This window comes from Melospiza georgiana, chromosome 33 (genome assembly GCF_028018845.1).
Source record: "Melospiza georgiana isolate bMelGeo1 chromosome 33, bMelGeo1.pri, whole genome shotgun sequence".
In the NCBI taxonomy this organism is placed as follows: domain Eukaryota; kingdom Metazoa; phylum Chordata; class Aves; order Passeriformes; family Passerellidae; genus Melospiza; species Melospiza georgiana.
Window position 1 is genome coordinate 256168 of NC_080462.1, and position 14710 is coordinate 270877.

General features: G+C 53.8%; 1 protein-coding gene across 2 annotated transcripts in view; it reads left to right on the forward strand.

Annotated features, from left to right (window-relative positions):
- The window catches only part of SMG5 (SMG5 nonsense mediated mRNA decay factor), a 32780-nt gene extending 22441 nt beyond the window's left edge, over window positions 1–10339 (forward strand). Inside the window, exons 13-23 of one of the 2 annotated variants that reach the window (XM_058042693.1) lie at window positions 573–742; window positions 957–1032; window positions 1827–2002; window positions 3094–3252; window positions 3455–3514; window positions 4283–4442; window positions 4798–4888; window positions 5425–5499; window positions 5792–5930; window positions 6312–6413; window positions 7180–10339. In XM_058042693.1, the coding sequence (XP_057898676.1) occupies window positions 573–742; window positions 957–1032; window positions 1827–2002; window positions 3094–3252; window positions 3455–3514; window positions 4283–4442; window positions 4798–4888; window positions 5425–5499; window positions 5792–5930; window positions 6312–6395 (1190 nt within the window). In that variant the 3' untranslated portion in view covers window positions 6396–6413; window positions 7180–10339. Of the gene's footprint in view, window positions 1–572; window positions 743–956; window positions 1033–1826; window positions 2003–3093; window positions 3253–3454; window positions 3515–4282; window positions 4443–4797; window positions 4889–5424; window positions 5500–5791; window positions 5931–6311 lie in introns of both variants that reach the window. The other variant, XM_058042692.1, reaches the window with a different exon arrangement.
- The last annotated feature ends 4371 nt before the right edge of the window (window positions 10340–14710 follow it).

Below are 14710 nucleotides of genomic sequence, written 5' to 3' on the forward strand. Positions count from 1 at the left end.
GTTTATGGGATGCCCACAGATGTGCTGATGTGAAGCAATGGTAGACTGGAAATGAGGACCTGTAGCAAAATGTGTGGGTGATTCCCACCTTGACCTCAGGTCACTTGTGTCACATGTGATTCCACTGGCAATGGCTTTGAGATCCTCAGCTCTGGAGAGTTAGAAGAGTGAAGAATATGTTCAATATTTAAAATTCTCTGACTCACAGGACAGCCCTGCCATTTCCTGCTCTTGCCTGGCTCCAGGCTGGGAGCATGTTGGCCTCAGGGCTCTGTTCCCTGCAGGAACTGCTCTGGGCCCTGGCACTGCCCCACTCTGTCAGTGTGGAGGCTGCTGCAGAGCTCAGGCATTGGTCAGACCCTCACAGGGAGATTTTAACCCTCTTATCCCAAGGAGAAGGAAATGCAGGGGTGATAGACTCCAGTGACAGCACAGGGGACAGGGACTGGTTTTTTTGAGGATGTGTGGAGGCACCTGGTATTTCAACTCAATTATTACCAGCCCAGTGCTGTTCTGACTTGACATCCAGAGGGTTTAACAGCTGCCATCTTGTGCTTGCCTTTGTTTTCCAGATGATGTGTCTGACTCTGAAGAAAGCATTTCAAGTAACAAATCCTGCAGAAATGAGCGATCCCTTCAGGAGAAGTTGGAGATTGTGACCAATGAAGGGCTGCTGCTTACTGTCAAGGTGTTCCTGGACTGGCTGAGGACAAACACAGACCTCATCATTATGTGTGCTCAGGTGGGGATGGTCTCAGGGCTCTCTACAAGGTTATGGCAGCTTCCCTGGGCTGGTTGTAGTCCTGGGCAGAGGGTGATGTTATGTCCCCCACCAGCTGAATTAAGCTAATCTGGATCTAAGAAGGATGGTGAGGTTTACTCTTCAGAAAGTATTCTGAGGGTTGTATACATCTGTCATGATATTTTCTATGGCCTCTTGTGTTCTGTTCCTGCAGAGCTCTCAGAGCCTGTGGAACAGGCTGTCTGTGCTCCTGAACCTTCTGCCTTCTGCTGCAGACCTGCAGGAATCAGGTACTGGAGAAAGAAGTGGCAATGTCATGTTTCACCAAGCCTAGTCATCAGTGATTATTCCCAGGGTGTGTGAGAGCCCAGGGAGGGAGATTTCCTAGTAGCAGCTTTTATAAGCACAATAGGAAATAAAACATGCATGTGTTGTTTTTATTTGTTTAACCACCATTCCAGTTAAATACTGTCCCATGCTCTTCAGAATCATATAATCACAGAACATCCTGAGTTAGAAGAGACCCCTCACCTCACTCTAGGATTGAATTCAACTCCTGGCCCTGACAGGACAACCCCAAAAATCACACACAAAAATGCTGTGTTAATGCATGAATGTGGCTGGCAGCATACTGAAACACTGGCACCAGCATGTGAGAATCCATGTGTGGCCAGCAGGAGTGAAATTCACTGCCAGTAGCAGGAGTAAGGCTGTGATTTTGCCATGGTAATCTTGGAAAATAGTTCCAGAGCTCCAGCTGCTCATGATGTGCTCTGTGCCTGTTCAGGGCTGAGCCTGAAGTTCCCAATGGTTTATGAGAAGCAGAGTTTAAACAGGGTTGCTCATCAATAGGTGGGAAAGCTGTCCCTCCAAACAGGAGATTTCCCAGAGTCCCCTGGCAGATTGTTTGGGAGATATAACTCTTTATATTGTGGGTGGTCTGGTGATTCCTCCTTAAGCAGATGCTCACAGATCGTGTTTCATTAACACCTCTGCCCCAACCATTACAGATCATGTGCCTTAAAGCAGTTCCCCTCTTAGCCCCCCTCACCAGTTCTGCTCTCCTTCTGTCCCTCCTGTCCAGGGCTGGCCCTGTGTGATGAAGTCAAGGACCTGCTGAGTGATGCTGAGCTGCCAGACCTGAAGGCCAACCTGCTGCTCCCTGAGGACGTGGCCCTGCGCAATCTCCCCCCTCTGAAAAATGCACACAAGAGGTTCAACTTCGAGCAGGAGCGGCCCATCTTCTCTGCACTCGAGGAGGTCAGTTGGGCTAAATCCTGGAAAAAAAACAGACACAACCTGGATTGTTGTGTTATGTGGTTCCTTTTCCTAGCACTGAAAGCTTGAGCAGAGGTTTGTAGAGCAGGTGTGGCAGGCTGCTGCTGATGTTTCCTAAGATTTTCTTGGGTTGAGGAAGCCCCAGACTTGCTGGCGCTGTGACCCTGTTCACAGGGGTCTGAGGATGAGGGAAGAGATGAGGATCTGACTTCATGTTTCAGAAGGCTTGATTTATTATTTTATTATATATATTGTATTAAAACTACACTAAAAGAATAGACGAAAGGATTTCATCAGAAGGCTGGGTAAGAATAGAAACAGAAGGAATGAATAACAAAGGTTTGTGGCTCGAACAAAGTCTGAGCCAGCTGACTGTGATTGGCCATTAATTAGAAACAACCACATGAGACCAATCACAGATGCACCTGGAAAAGAAAGGATTTTTCAGAAAATATCATGGCTACAATTCACCTTGTAGCAGTTTTGGAAGGGCTGTGAGTCCATGGGGGAACTCACTGTGACCGTGCTCACAGGGGTCTGAGAATGAGGGAAGAAATGAGGATCTGACTCCATGTTTCAGAAGGGCTTGATTTATTATTTTATTATATATATATTATATTTAAAAGAATAGAAGAAAGGATTTTATCAGAAGGCTGGCTAAGAACAGAAAAAGAATGATAACAAAATCCTGTGACTGACCAAGACAGTCCAGATAGCTGGACTGTGATTGGCCATTAATTAGAAACAACCACATGAGACCAATCACAAATCCACCTGTTGCATTCCACAGCAGCAGATAACCATTGTTTACATTTTGTTCCTGAGGCCTCTCAGCTTCTCAGGAGAAAAAATCCTAAGGAAAGGATTTTTCATAAAAGATGTCTGTGACACTGGCACGCCTGAACCTTCTGGCCAGCTGTAGCCTTTCCTGCAGTCTCAGAGATCACAAACATCTATCAGAACTGGGAATTTAATATCAGTTCCTGCCTTTTTCCTAAGTGTGAGCTGCAGGTGGGCACTGCCTCAGGCTCACCCTGCCTGTGGTGGCTGCTGACTTCTGTTCTTCCTTGCAGTCTGTCGTGCGCATCTGCTGCATCCGGAGCTTCGGCCACTTCATCACCCACTTGCAAGGCAGCATCCTGCAGTTCAACTCAGAGCTTGGCATCTTCATCAGCATAGCACAGTCTGAGCAGGACAACTTGTTGCACCAGGCCCAGGCTCAGTTTCACATGGTGAGTTGGTAGAGGTGAATGAATCCTCTGTATTCTCTGCTTCCTGTAGGTTACTGTTAGGTTGTAACTATAATCACAGATCTCTGGGGGGAGATGAAAGTTCTGTTCCTTAAAGCAGTTCCACTTTTCACTCTGGAGATGTATATTAGTGTCACCTGTGTGTTTCCTGCTAACTGATATGGAGGTTTGGTTTTGTGACTAGGCTGCAGAGGAAGCTCGACGGAACAGGCTCATGAGAGACATGGCTCAGCTTCGACTGCAGGTAGGAGACTCCAGTTCCAGCCTGAAACCAGCAGGGGAGTGGCTGGAGTGTCACAACCTGAGAAGGGAAGGGGGAACTCTCTGCTTCTGTCCCACACAGAGGTAGTAACTCCATTCTGCATAGATTGAACTGTAGAGTATCTCAGGTTGGAAGGGATCCCATAGGGATCAGGAGTCCCAAGTCCCTGCTCCTCACATGATACTTCAAACTGAATGCCCACGGGTGTAGTTCAGGCACTCCTTGAGCTTTGGCAGGCTTGGTGTGACAGCCACTTTCCTGGGGAGCTTGTTCCTAAATGTTCAGCCTGAACTTGCCCTGATGCAGCAATGAAGCTAGAAATTAAATGTACCATTTCCTCATTGCTAGTCACTGGAGAGAGGAAGTCAGCACCTCCTGCTTGCTGGCCCCTTGAGGAAGGTGTAGGCTGTGATGGAGTGGTCACCCTCAGCCTTCTCTGCCCCAAGCTGAGCAAACTGAGTGACCTCAGCCTTTCACCATCCTGGTTATCCCACTCTGGACACTCTCTAATATTTTGATGCCCGTCTTACATCAAGGTGTAACTGTTCCCAGTACTCAAGGTGGGGCTGCACTGGGCAGTGCAGAGTGAGATCCTCTTCTCTTGCTGACCCTGTGCTGCATCCAGCCCTCTGTTCTGTATGATTGGAGGTTGGAAGGGCCTGGTGGGGCTTTGCAGGGCAAGTCTTGTCCTGTTTGATGATTTGTTTCAGCATCAATGTGAATTGAGTGTCTTTGCATGTGTGTTTTCAGCTGGAGGTGTCTCAGCTGGAGGGCAGTCTCCAGCAGCCCAAGGCACAGTCAGCCATGTCCCCTTACCTGGTTCCTGACACCCAGGCCCTCTGCCAGCACCTCGCTCTTGTCAAGCAGCTGGCCACAAGTGGGAGGTTCATCATCATCATCCCTCGAACAGGTATGGGGACTCCACAGCAGGAAACTGCCAGTGGCTGCCCCCCTGACCCTTCTGTGCTGGGAGCAGGCCCCAGGGGCCTGGGTGGTGGCTTTCTCTCCTCCTTCACTTCATTTGGAACAGTTGCAGCACCCTTTTGATGTGTTGCTTTTGGGGCCTGTTCTGTGTGTGGCCCATGCTTGGGATTTTGACAGAGTGTGTCAGAAGAGCTGAGGGGAGAGAGCTCCTGTTCCCTCCACACCTCTCCTGTGGGAGCTGCATTGGACATTCTGTGGAATGGGGAGTACTTGACACCTCTGGATTGGTTTGCAGAAGTGGAACTGTAACCAAGATGGTTTTGGTTTTTTGTTCCTGTTAGTTATTGATGGCCTGGACTTCCTGAAAAAGGAGAACGCCGGTGCTCGGGACAGCATTCGGTATCTGGAGGCAGAATTCAAAAAGGGAAACAGGTGAGAGCAGGACAGGGTGGGATTTTCCTTTGCTTGTGGAATGGGTGGGAGCAGGCAGTGGATCTCTTGGAGCAGAATGAGGAGTGGGCCAAGGAAAAGACAGAGTTCAGGAACGGGAAGGAGCAGATGCAGCAGCTGGCTCTTCAGATGTGCTGGTAGCTGCTGCTCAGCTGTGAAGTGCAGAAGCTTCTGAGCAATGGTGGGGTTGCATCTCTGTTGCTGTATAAACTGGAGCAGTGACCTTTGCCACTGCACTGAGTGCTGGAAGAGCTGAATTGTGCCTGGGTGCTCTGCAGAAACACAGCTGGAAGGACAAACTGCATCTCTGGGCTCCTTATCAGGGCTGGTGGGCTTGAGACATGTGGGAATGGTGCTGAGGCAGGGAGGTGATGGAAGGGATTCACAGAGCATTCCTTGCATGGACCTTTGGGTGTTAAATGTGGGTTGAGGGAAGCCCTGCAGCACCCAGAGGAGCTGCTGACTTCAGCCTGTGTGACAGTCTCCATATGAGCTCAGAGACTCTGCTTTCTCCTTAGGTACATTCGTTGCCAGAAAGATGTCGGGAAGAGCTTTGAGAGGCATAAATTGAAGAGACAAGATTTAGATGCCTGGTAAGATTTCAGCATCTGAAGATGTCTGAGCTGGGCTCACAGCAGGCAGGTGGCTTTGGGGAGAGGTGTTAGCACTGGGACCCATTGCAGAGCTTGTTCTATGTGAATAATGATGAAATTCCTTGGAGATAAGGGCAGCCACCTGTGCATGTTACACAGAGCACTCTGTGCTCAGAAAGATCTCAGAAAAGTCCTTAATGACAACAGGAGAGCAACCCTGCTTTCCATTTATTGTCCTGAGCAGATGTGGCCTTCCCTGCTGACCTTCCCCTCTGTTTCTCTGTTCTGTCAGGAATCTCTATAAAATCCTGGACAGCTGCAAGCAGCTGACAGTGTCCCAGGGCAGTGGGGAGGATGACACCACAGGAATGGTCACCATCATCACAGGCTTCCAGCTGGAGGACCCCAGCTCCTTCTCAGTGCCCATGCAGGTCAGTAGCTCTTGTCTGCCTGAGCTGAGCCATTCTGCTTCCTAGCAAGGATATAATGTGATTGATTGGAAAGAGATTTTTTAAAATGTTTTTACTTTGGCTAATCCCTGAAGTTTGGTTTCCCCAAATTTTTATGTTGAGATTCTGTATTCCCTCAAGGCTTCTTGATTTTGTGATACAGGGACAGGTGAGAGAATTTAATTCCATGTCTCTGCAGGCCTCTTGTACCAGAGCAATGAGAATTGGGAGGATTTGGCCTTCCAGCTGTGCCAGGCTGCTGGAGAGTCCCCAGGCTGGGAATGGCAGGGCAAGTTAAAAATTACCCACCTTTTTCTGTGTTTAAAAATTAACCGCCCGTTTTTCCGTGTTTGCTTTTTGCAGTCTGCCATCCAGGCAGCCGCCAATGCCAGCATAGAGATAAAAAATGTTCTGGAGTTCTACAAGCAGTGGAAAGAGATGGGCTGATGGTCAGAAAGGCATCGGGTTGGTGAACCTTTCTCTCCCCCTCTCGCAACGTGCAGCGTCTGAACGAAGGAAACAACAATCTGGGCGACACTTAAGACACGAAGAAGCAGCAGCAGCAGCAACAGCAACAAAAAATACCTACCCAAATGAATTAAAAAAAAACAAAAACAAAAATCCAAAGTGGGCACGCACACTGACACCCTCCACCTGCATCCTGAGCAGACAGGCTGTACAGCTCTGATGGAGCCAGCTGCTCTGAGAGAGGCCCCTCGGAATGGGAGCGGCCGGGGCAGAGCTCTGCCCTTCTCCCAGTGGGCAGAGATGGGCGAGAGACAGGCAGTCCTTCATCCCCCTCCTTCCTCCCAAAGCTTGCTTGGCCAGCAGGAGCAGGCTGGTGGTTCAAAGCATGGACTTCACTTCAGCAAAACCAAACCAGTGCAGCAGAAACGGAGCCCTCAGCCTTGGGGAAGAAGATCCAAAGAGTGTTTTGCTCTTGTTTGGCAATCTGGGGACAGGAAAGTGGATAGGATTTCTCTCCCCCCCACCCCATCCCCTCCTTTTGAATTAATTATTTTTCAAGGGTTTTTTTCCTTTTAATTTTTAGTTTTTATATATATGAATAATATTAAAAAAAGAGAAAAAAGAAGAGTTCCTTTGGGGTTTTGGATACTCTTCCAACATCAGAAAGAAAAGGAAACACTCTATTTAAAAGGGGGAAGAAGCTCTTAATATAATTTTTTTTTTTTTTTTGTCTTAGAACAAGCATATTTATTTCCTTTCCCAGGCCCCCATGGAGCAGGCTCAGTGCAAAGGGATGTTGGCCTGTGAGGAGGGAGCAGCCCCATGTTGCACTCCACTCTCCCTGGGAGCTCCATGCTTCATGAGCAACACAAGCTCCACCACGCTGCTCCAGGGAGGCCACAGGACTCTGCCTCCATCCCCAGCTTCTCCCACTATGCATCAGACCTTGGAGAAAAGGAGGAATCTGGCAGAACTGCTGAAAGAGAGAGAGAAGAGCCGGGTGGGATTTATGCACCATTAAGGCTCAAATGCTTGGCTTGAGCACTGCAACACTGGGATGGAGCAGATGTCTCCAAAGGACCCAAAGCCTCTTTTTCATCTTTTCTTTTTTTTTCCCCTTTTTTTTTTTTTTTTTTCCCACTAAATCTTTCAATAGGCTGTGGAGGAGGAAGGAGAATCTCAAAGCCATTATCTTCTGCTGGTTGTTCAATGCACCACTGCTGCAATGCTGTGCTAGAGATGGTGACAGAGCTGTGTCCCCTTCTCTCACGTCCCTCTGGGCTGGCAGAGGCTGTGCAGGAGATTCACAGACTGCTCCCTGCTTTTGGCATCCCAAACAGGAGGGCTGATGCTACCTGGAAAGGTGCTGGAAGAGCCCAGGTGAGCTGGGAGGGATCCTGCAGAGCTCCATCCTGGCAGCATCTCACTCAGCCCGTGTCTGACACGCTGCCACTCGCATGTGAAGCTGCAGGTTGCTCCCAGGGCAGCAGGAGAGGGGCTGGGCAGTCTCCTCCTGCTCCCTTTTCTTGCCTCTGTGTGCCCACGAAGAGATGTCTCCATCCACATGAACCAGCAGCAGCTATGCAAGTACAAACCACTGGAGTCTTCTACGTGTCTGTGTTCTCACATGGGCCAGCCAGAAACTGCTACAGCCAGAGAGCAAAACATGAGAAGCTGAGCCACATCCTCCACTCTGTGCAGGCTCTGAGCGTGGTGTGTTGTACTGCAGGGGCAGGCTGTTCTTGTTTTCAGGTAAAAACTAAAAATACCAGCACAAGTACCAGAGGATTCATTTCTTTTCCAGTTCCAGCTCCTTTACAGCACAGCAGAGGGAAATGCCAACCTGCCTGGTCCAACTGGAAGGACAGGGCTTTCCCTGCAGGATCTTCTCCTGAAACTCACAGTGCTTTGCTTGGCTAAGCCAAGAGAAGGCCATGTGCAGGACAGCAGGTCAGAGACTGGCACACCTCGGGGATTCTTGGAGATCTGAGATGGGTTGTGAAGCTCCCAGTCACTCTTCCCCTCCAGTGCTTTTATTTGAAGTCATTTGTTTGTGGAGCTCATTGTTTCTGTTCAATGGGGTGGGAAATGAGAAGGGAATCTCCTTGTGGGACTGTTGTTGGGTGAAGCCCTCCTTGTCTGGTGGGGGCACAGAGTTGATGTGCTCTGCTGAAGAAACCCCCCCTGATCCTGGGGTCTGGGGGTGCCTGGGGCTGAGCTTGCTGTGTTTGTCCTGAGAGCCTCAGTGTGACCCTTGTGGCTGGTGAAGAGGAGCATTGCAGGGCTGTGGCCAGAGCAGTGAGGAGCTGGGGGCAGCTCCAGGTTGAGCTTTCCTTGGGTCCTGGCTGGATCTTGAGAGGAGAGAGAGGAGCAGTAGAGGTAAAGCAGCAGCCCAGAGGGGATTCCTGTCTGACTGGTGGCAAGTGTTTCCCTTGATGGCAAATGTTTTCAGTTCTTGCAGCTCCCACAGCTGTGCAGGATGGCAGCTGGGAGCCACAGCTGGCCAGGCTGAGGAGGAGCTGTGTCCTGACTCACTGAGGCCTTGGTGGGCACAGATCCAGTTAAGAACAAAGCAAATCAACTCATTTTCTGTAACCAGAGGCAGAGGAGCTGCTGTGAGCCCATGTGGGGCCACATGGCAACAACAGGGGCTGCTCACAGCTCTCCTTCAGTCACTGCTCTGCTCCCTGAGGGGTTGGTTTGCTATTCCAAGGTTTTGCCTACCTGCAGGGGAGAAAGGGGAATCCTGACTGCCCCCATGGCACCTTCCACTCTGGGCTGGATGGGGAGGGATTGTGACCTTTAAAAAGACACCTGAAGGGTCCCTGTGCTGCTCTCCTCCTGTGCTTGAGGACCTGGTGAATGCTTTTTGGATTTGCATCCCCAGTCAGAGACAGCTGGAAGCTGAAAACCTGGGAGGCTGCAGAGTGTGGGAGCAGCCTGGAGTGTCCTCCAGCCAGCCTGGCCTTGTGAGGGGGCTCAGCACATCCTCCCCTGGCCTGGGATAAAGCAAAGCACTGCCCTGCCCATCCCAACCCCCAGGGTGAGCTGGAGTTTCCTCCTTGCACAGATCTGCTCTGGCCCAGGGCTGCTCAGAGTGGCTCTGGGGGTGGAGGCAAAGGGCATGGTGGGCTGTGGAAGGCTCTGTGCAGCCTGTGGCTGCTGTGGTGCTGCACTGGGGGCTCCCTGAGGGCCCCCCCAGCCTGTGCATCCCTGTCCAAGCCAGAGCTGGGAGCTGCCTCAGCAGAGAGCATCGGGCAGGGCGGAGGCTGCAGGCTCTGGTTCCTCCTGCACCAACCCCAGTCCAGCGGTGCCTGCTGTGCTGGGAAGGAGAGCAAACAGAAAAACCATCTTGTGGGCTGAAAAACAAGAGTGTTCATGTGTTCTGGTGTGTTCCTTGGGTTTGGTTTTTCTCTTCATTACCACCCTGTGGAGCGGTTCGGGGTTCCTGGGGTGACCCCACGCTGGGAGGACACAGGGCTGTGGTGGCTGAGGCTGGCTGGGCTGTCCCCAAACCATGGTGGACACAGTCACTGGTGCTTGTTGGGCTTCTGCTCCATGGTTTCATGGGCTGTTCCAAGCAGCTCCTCTGCTCCCATCCTCGCTTGGCTTGAGGCCACCCGCAAATGCCTCGGATTTTGTCTCACATCTTCAATTTTGGGCTCTTTTCCCTCTGGGTGTGCAGCAGCACTGGGCAGGGACAGGGTTGTGTTGCTGGCCTGGCCATGGCAGGGAGGGGATGCAGGTTGGAGGCGAGGGACAATCACCTCTCCCCAGCCCTCGTGTGGCACACGGGCTTGCAGAGCCAGGGAGGATTGAGGGGATTGGGGCCCAGCTGGGTGAGCAGGGGCTGGGGCTCCCAGCAAATGTCTGACCATGGTCTGAGCACAGCAACTGGCTTAATAAAATACCAGATGTTTGTACTGTGTGTGTCCTGTGGTCATTCCCAGCCCATCCCACCTTTCCTGAGCAGCTGAGTGCATTTTCCATCTGTAAATCCACCCAAATCTGCTTTGCTGACCAGACTTCCCAGTGAGGGAAGTGCAGGTGGGTCCTTCCTCAGCCCTGTGATGGGAACAGCATTTCCCTTGCTGTCTCTGTGATTGGGGCTGATTTCATCCTCTTGTTGGGGCTCTGCTGCCACAGGAGCACCCCTGGCCTAGCTCACTGGGGCCTTTGCAACTCACTTTTAATGGGGAAAGGGGATGGAGAAGTTTGAGACAAGGAAAATGTAAATTTTTAAAATGTGTGACTTCCCAATGTCCATTCAAGGTGCTGGGAGAGGGTGGGCTGGGGGCTTCAGGCTGCAGATTGGGCTGTGAGGGTCCCACCACGCCCTGGTGCCAAAGGAGAGAAAATAAATGAATATTCCTGCCCTGAATTCATTGCTGTCAGAGCTCCTGCTCTGCTTCCCCTGGTGGGGAGCATCGAGCACTGCCATAATTCTCTCTCCCTCTCGGGTTCACCGGCAGGAAGGTCAGAGAGGGAGGTGTTAAAAGCAAATCCAGCTTCAGCCCCCAGCACGGAAAGGGGCTGGGGGTGAGATCTGCCCTGTCCCAGGGCTGAGCTGGCACAAAGGGACTGGCACTGCTCCGTCCCCATCTGGGAATGCTTTTTCCTGCTTGGAAGGGCCGTGCCAAGAGGCTGCCAGCCCTGAGCCTCCGCTGCTGCTCCATGCAGGATGGTGCTGCTGGGGGGGTCTGTGAGTTTGTCCCACAGCCCTCCATGGGAACAGACCGAGGTGAAATTGGAGCAGGAAAAGGCCACAGCTCTTCTGGGCAGCTCCTGGTGCTGCTCCTGGTGGAGCTGAATCCTGCAGGAGCCCCAGGAGCTGCTGTGTCTGCCCCTGTTTGTTTCTCACTGCCCGTTCCCCTCCTCTCCTGTGCCTCAGCTTCCCACTTCTGCTCCAGCCGTGTCATCCCCTGCCTTGAGCATCTCCCTGCCTGGGCTTGCTGTGCCTCGTGGCTTGTTCTGGAGGCTCTGCTCAGCTCCAGGGTCTGCACCCAGTGTGGAGACCCCAGACCCTCCCTGGGGACAGGGGCTGACTTCCCTTGTCAGCAGCAGAGCCCAGAGCACCCCGGGCTCCTTGGACAGGCACCTGGGGGTTTTAGGCTGCTCGTGCTGTGCCCAGCACACAAATCCTCTGGGGATCAATAAACCCCCAAAAATTGGCGTTTTGGAAGGACATCTGTCCTCTCTGTCCCCTGAGCTCCACCCAGCTGCAGCCTGGATCTTCTGCTGGCATTTGCCCCATGGGCTGAGCTGGAGCCGCTGCCAGGTTTTGTTTGCCCAAATTTGCTTTCTCCACCTCTTCCCTCCCAGATCTCCTCCTGCAGTGTCACCTGGTGGGTGTTTGAGGCCCCGTGCATGGACCTGCCTTTGTCAGCTGCCCTGGCTGTCCCAGCCTGGTGGCATTTCAAGCCTGGTGCCCAGAGCTGTGGCCCCTCCAGCTGGAGGCTCTCGTGTGCCCCCATGCACAGTCAGGGTCGTGTCTGCACTGGGAATTTGGGGGGATTTCAGCCAAAGCAAGGCTGTGGCAGGGTTGGGGAGCACAAAGCTGCCTTTGGGCCCCTGCAGAGCCCCATCTGCCAGGGCAAGAGCAGGAGCAGACCCCCAGCCCAAGGCAGGGGTGAGGAGGGGGCTCTGCAGGTGGCCAGCACACCCCTGGTGCTCCTCAGCAGCCCTGCTCTGCCTCCTTCATCCAGATACTTTTGGATCATTTTCGATTCCCTCATCCAAAGTGGGAAATCACCTGGACACCCCATGAAACCTTGTTCCAGCTGGGAGATACTCCCAGCCCACTCTGCCTCAGTTTCCCCACCCACCACAATCCCAAAGCAGCTCTTGGGCTGCCCTGCTGTCCCCACAGCTCTTCTGGGAGGATGGGATCATGTTGGGAGCTCTGACTGTGTCCTCAGCTCCTTTCTGGTGGTGAATGAGACAGCCCTGGACACAATTCCTGCTGAGCAGGAGGGGATGGGGGTGGGCATGGGAATGGTGATGGGAACAGGGCCAGGATGGGAGTGATGAAATGTTGGGGTGGGAATGGGGGCAGGGATGGTTGTGGAGATGGGAACAGGGATGGGGAGGAGATGGGGACAAAGAAAGGCTGGCAGTGTGGATAGGGATGGGATTAGGGACAGAGATGGGGTTAGGGACAGGGACAGGGATAGGGATGAGGAGGGGATGCAGATGAGGATGGGGACAGGGACAGAGCTCACCTCAGACCCTGCTGTGCCAGCAGGGATTCAGGTGGCACTGCCTGGTGCTCCCATCCTCCCTGGGGCATCTGCTGGGCCCAGCACTGCTCATCTGCCTGTCCCTGCTGTCATCTGTCTCATCTGCTGCTTGTCTGCCCCTGTCCCTCTGTCCCCAGCTGTGCCCACATCACAGCTCCAGGGCAGTGCCTGCCCAGCACATCTGCAGCAGCTGTGACGCTGGGCTGGCACAGGGATGGGCTGGCACGGGGATGGGCTGGCACAGGGATGGGCTGGCGCAGGGCTGGGCTGGCACAAGGATGGGCTGGAACAGGGCTGGGCTGGCACAAGGATGGGCTGGAACAGGGCTGGGCTGGCACGGGGATGGGATGGCACAAGGATGGGCTGGCACGGGGATGGGATGGCACAAGGATGGGCTGGCACAGGGATGGGCTGGCACAGGGATGGGCTGGCACGGGGATGGGATGGCACAAGGATGGGCTGGCACGGGGATGGGATGGCACAGGGATGGGATGGCACAAGGATGGGCTGGCACAGGGATGGGCTGGCACAGGGATGGGATGGCATGGGGATGGGATGGCACAAGGATGGGCTGGCACGGGGATGGGCTGGCACAAGGATGGGATGGCACAAGGATGGGATGGCACAGGGAGCTGCAGGCCCCCTGACACCGTGTGTCTGTCACAGGCTGCACATTTGCCATGCCAGACTCCTGGTCAGCCATGTCTGGCACTGCTGCTTTGTCCCTGTGGCTGCTTTGAGCTCCTTCACCCGCACCGGCCTCTCCTGCTGTTCCCAGAGTGTTTGGGATAAGGAAACTGGGGATGGAGCTTTCCTCCTTCCCAGCTTTTTGTTCCTCTTGCTGATTCCCCCTGCCCAGGATGAAACCCGAGGTTTTTGTGGGGTCCTTGCTGTGGGGACAGCACGCTGGGGCAGGGGTCCCAGGTGAGTCAGGGTGGCCCAGGGCAGGGCTCAGGTGCCCCCACCACCCCAGGGGGCTTCCAGAAGGTTCCCTCTGCTCCCCCCCCTCCTCCCCAGAGCTCCTCTGCTGCTGGGACTGTGCCTGGAGTGAGGCTGGAGCGTCCCCCCAGTGCCACCACTCTGTCCCCTGTCCCCAGAGCTGCCCTTGAGCAGCAGCCCCAGTGTCCCCCCAGTGCCACCACTTTGTCCCCTGTCCCCTGAGCAGCAGCCCCGGCGTCCCCCCAGTGCCACCACTCTGTCCCCTGTCCCCTGAGCAGCAGCAGCCCCAGTGTCCCCCCAGTGCCACCACTCTGTCCCCTGTCCCCTGAGCAGCAGCCCCTGGCATCTCCCCAGTGCCACCACTCTGTCCCCTGTCCCCAGAGCTGCCCTTGAGCAGCAGCTGTGGGTGATGGCCTCAGCCTGGCAGGACACAGCCACCAGCTTTCCACATCTGTTCTGTGCTGGGCAGCTGCAGGGCATCTCTGTGACGTGGGCACGTGCCAGGCTTGGCTGTGGGGCCACCTGAGCCCCACCAAGGCCCAGAGCACCTTTGGCACTGCCCTGTGGGCAGCAGTGCCATCCTCAGAGCCTTCATGTGGCCTTGCCCAGCCCCTGGTGGCTCTGGCAGCTCCTCAGGGGTTCCTGTGGGCACTGGGCACCAGAGGGACCCGTGTGAGAGGCTGGGCTGCAGAGCCTGGCAGGGCCCGGCACCCTGGCAGCTTCTTTGGGGTGCTGTTGGGTGTCCTGCAATGTCCCTGTCCCACAGTGTCCTTATCCTGCAGTGTCTCTGTCCCACAGTGTCCCTGTCCTGCAGTGTCCCTGTCCCGCAGTGTCCCTGTCCCACAGTGTCCCTGTCCTGCAGTGTCCCTGTCCTGCACTGTCCCTGCCCTGCAGTGTCCTTATCCTGCAGTGTCCCTGTCCTGCAGTGTCCCTCTCCCAACTCCCTCTGCCCCCAGTCTATGCCTCAGCTCTTCAGTGCAAAGATTCCATGAATTCATCCCATAAATTCCATTCTCCAGCAGCGATCCCATGAATTTGGGGTCCCCACACAGGACCCAGCAGTGTAAGCATGTGTGAGTCAAGGTTAATGAGTAATTAAGATGGTTTGTGATGAAA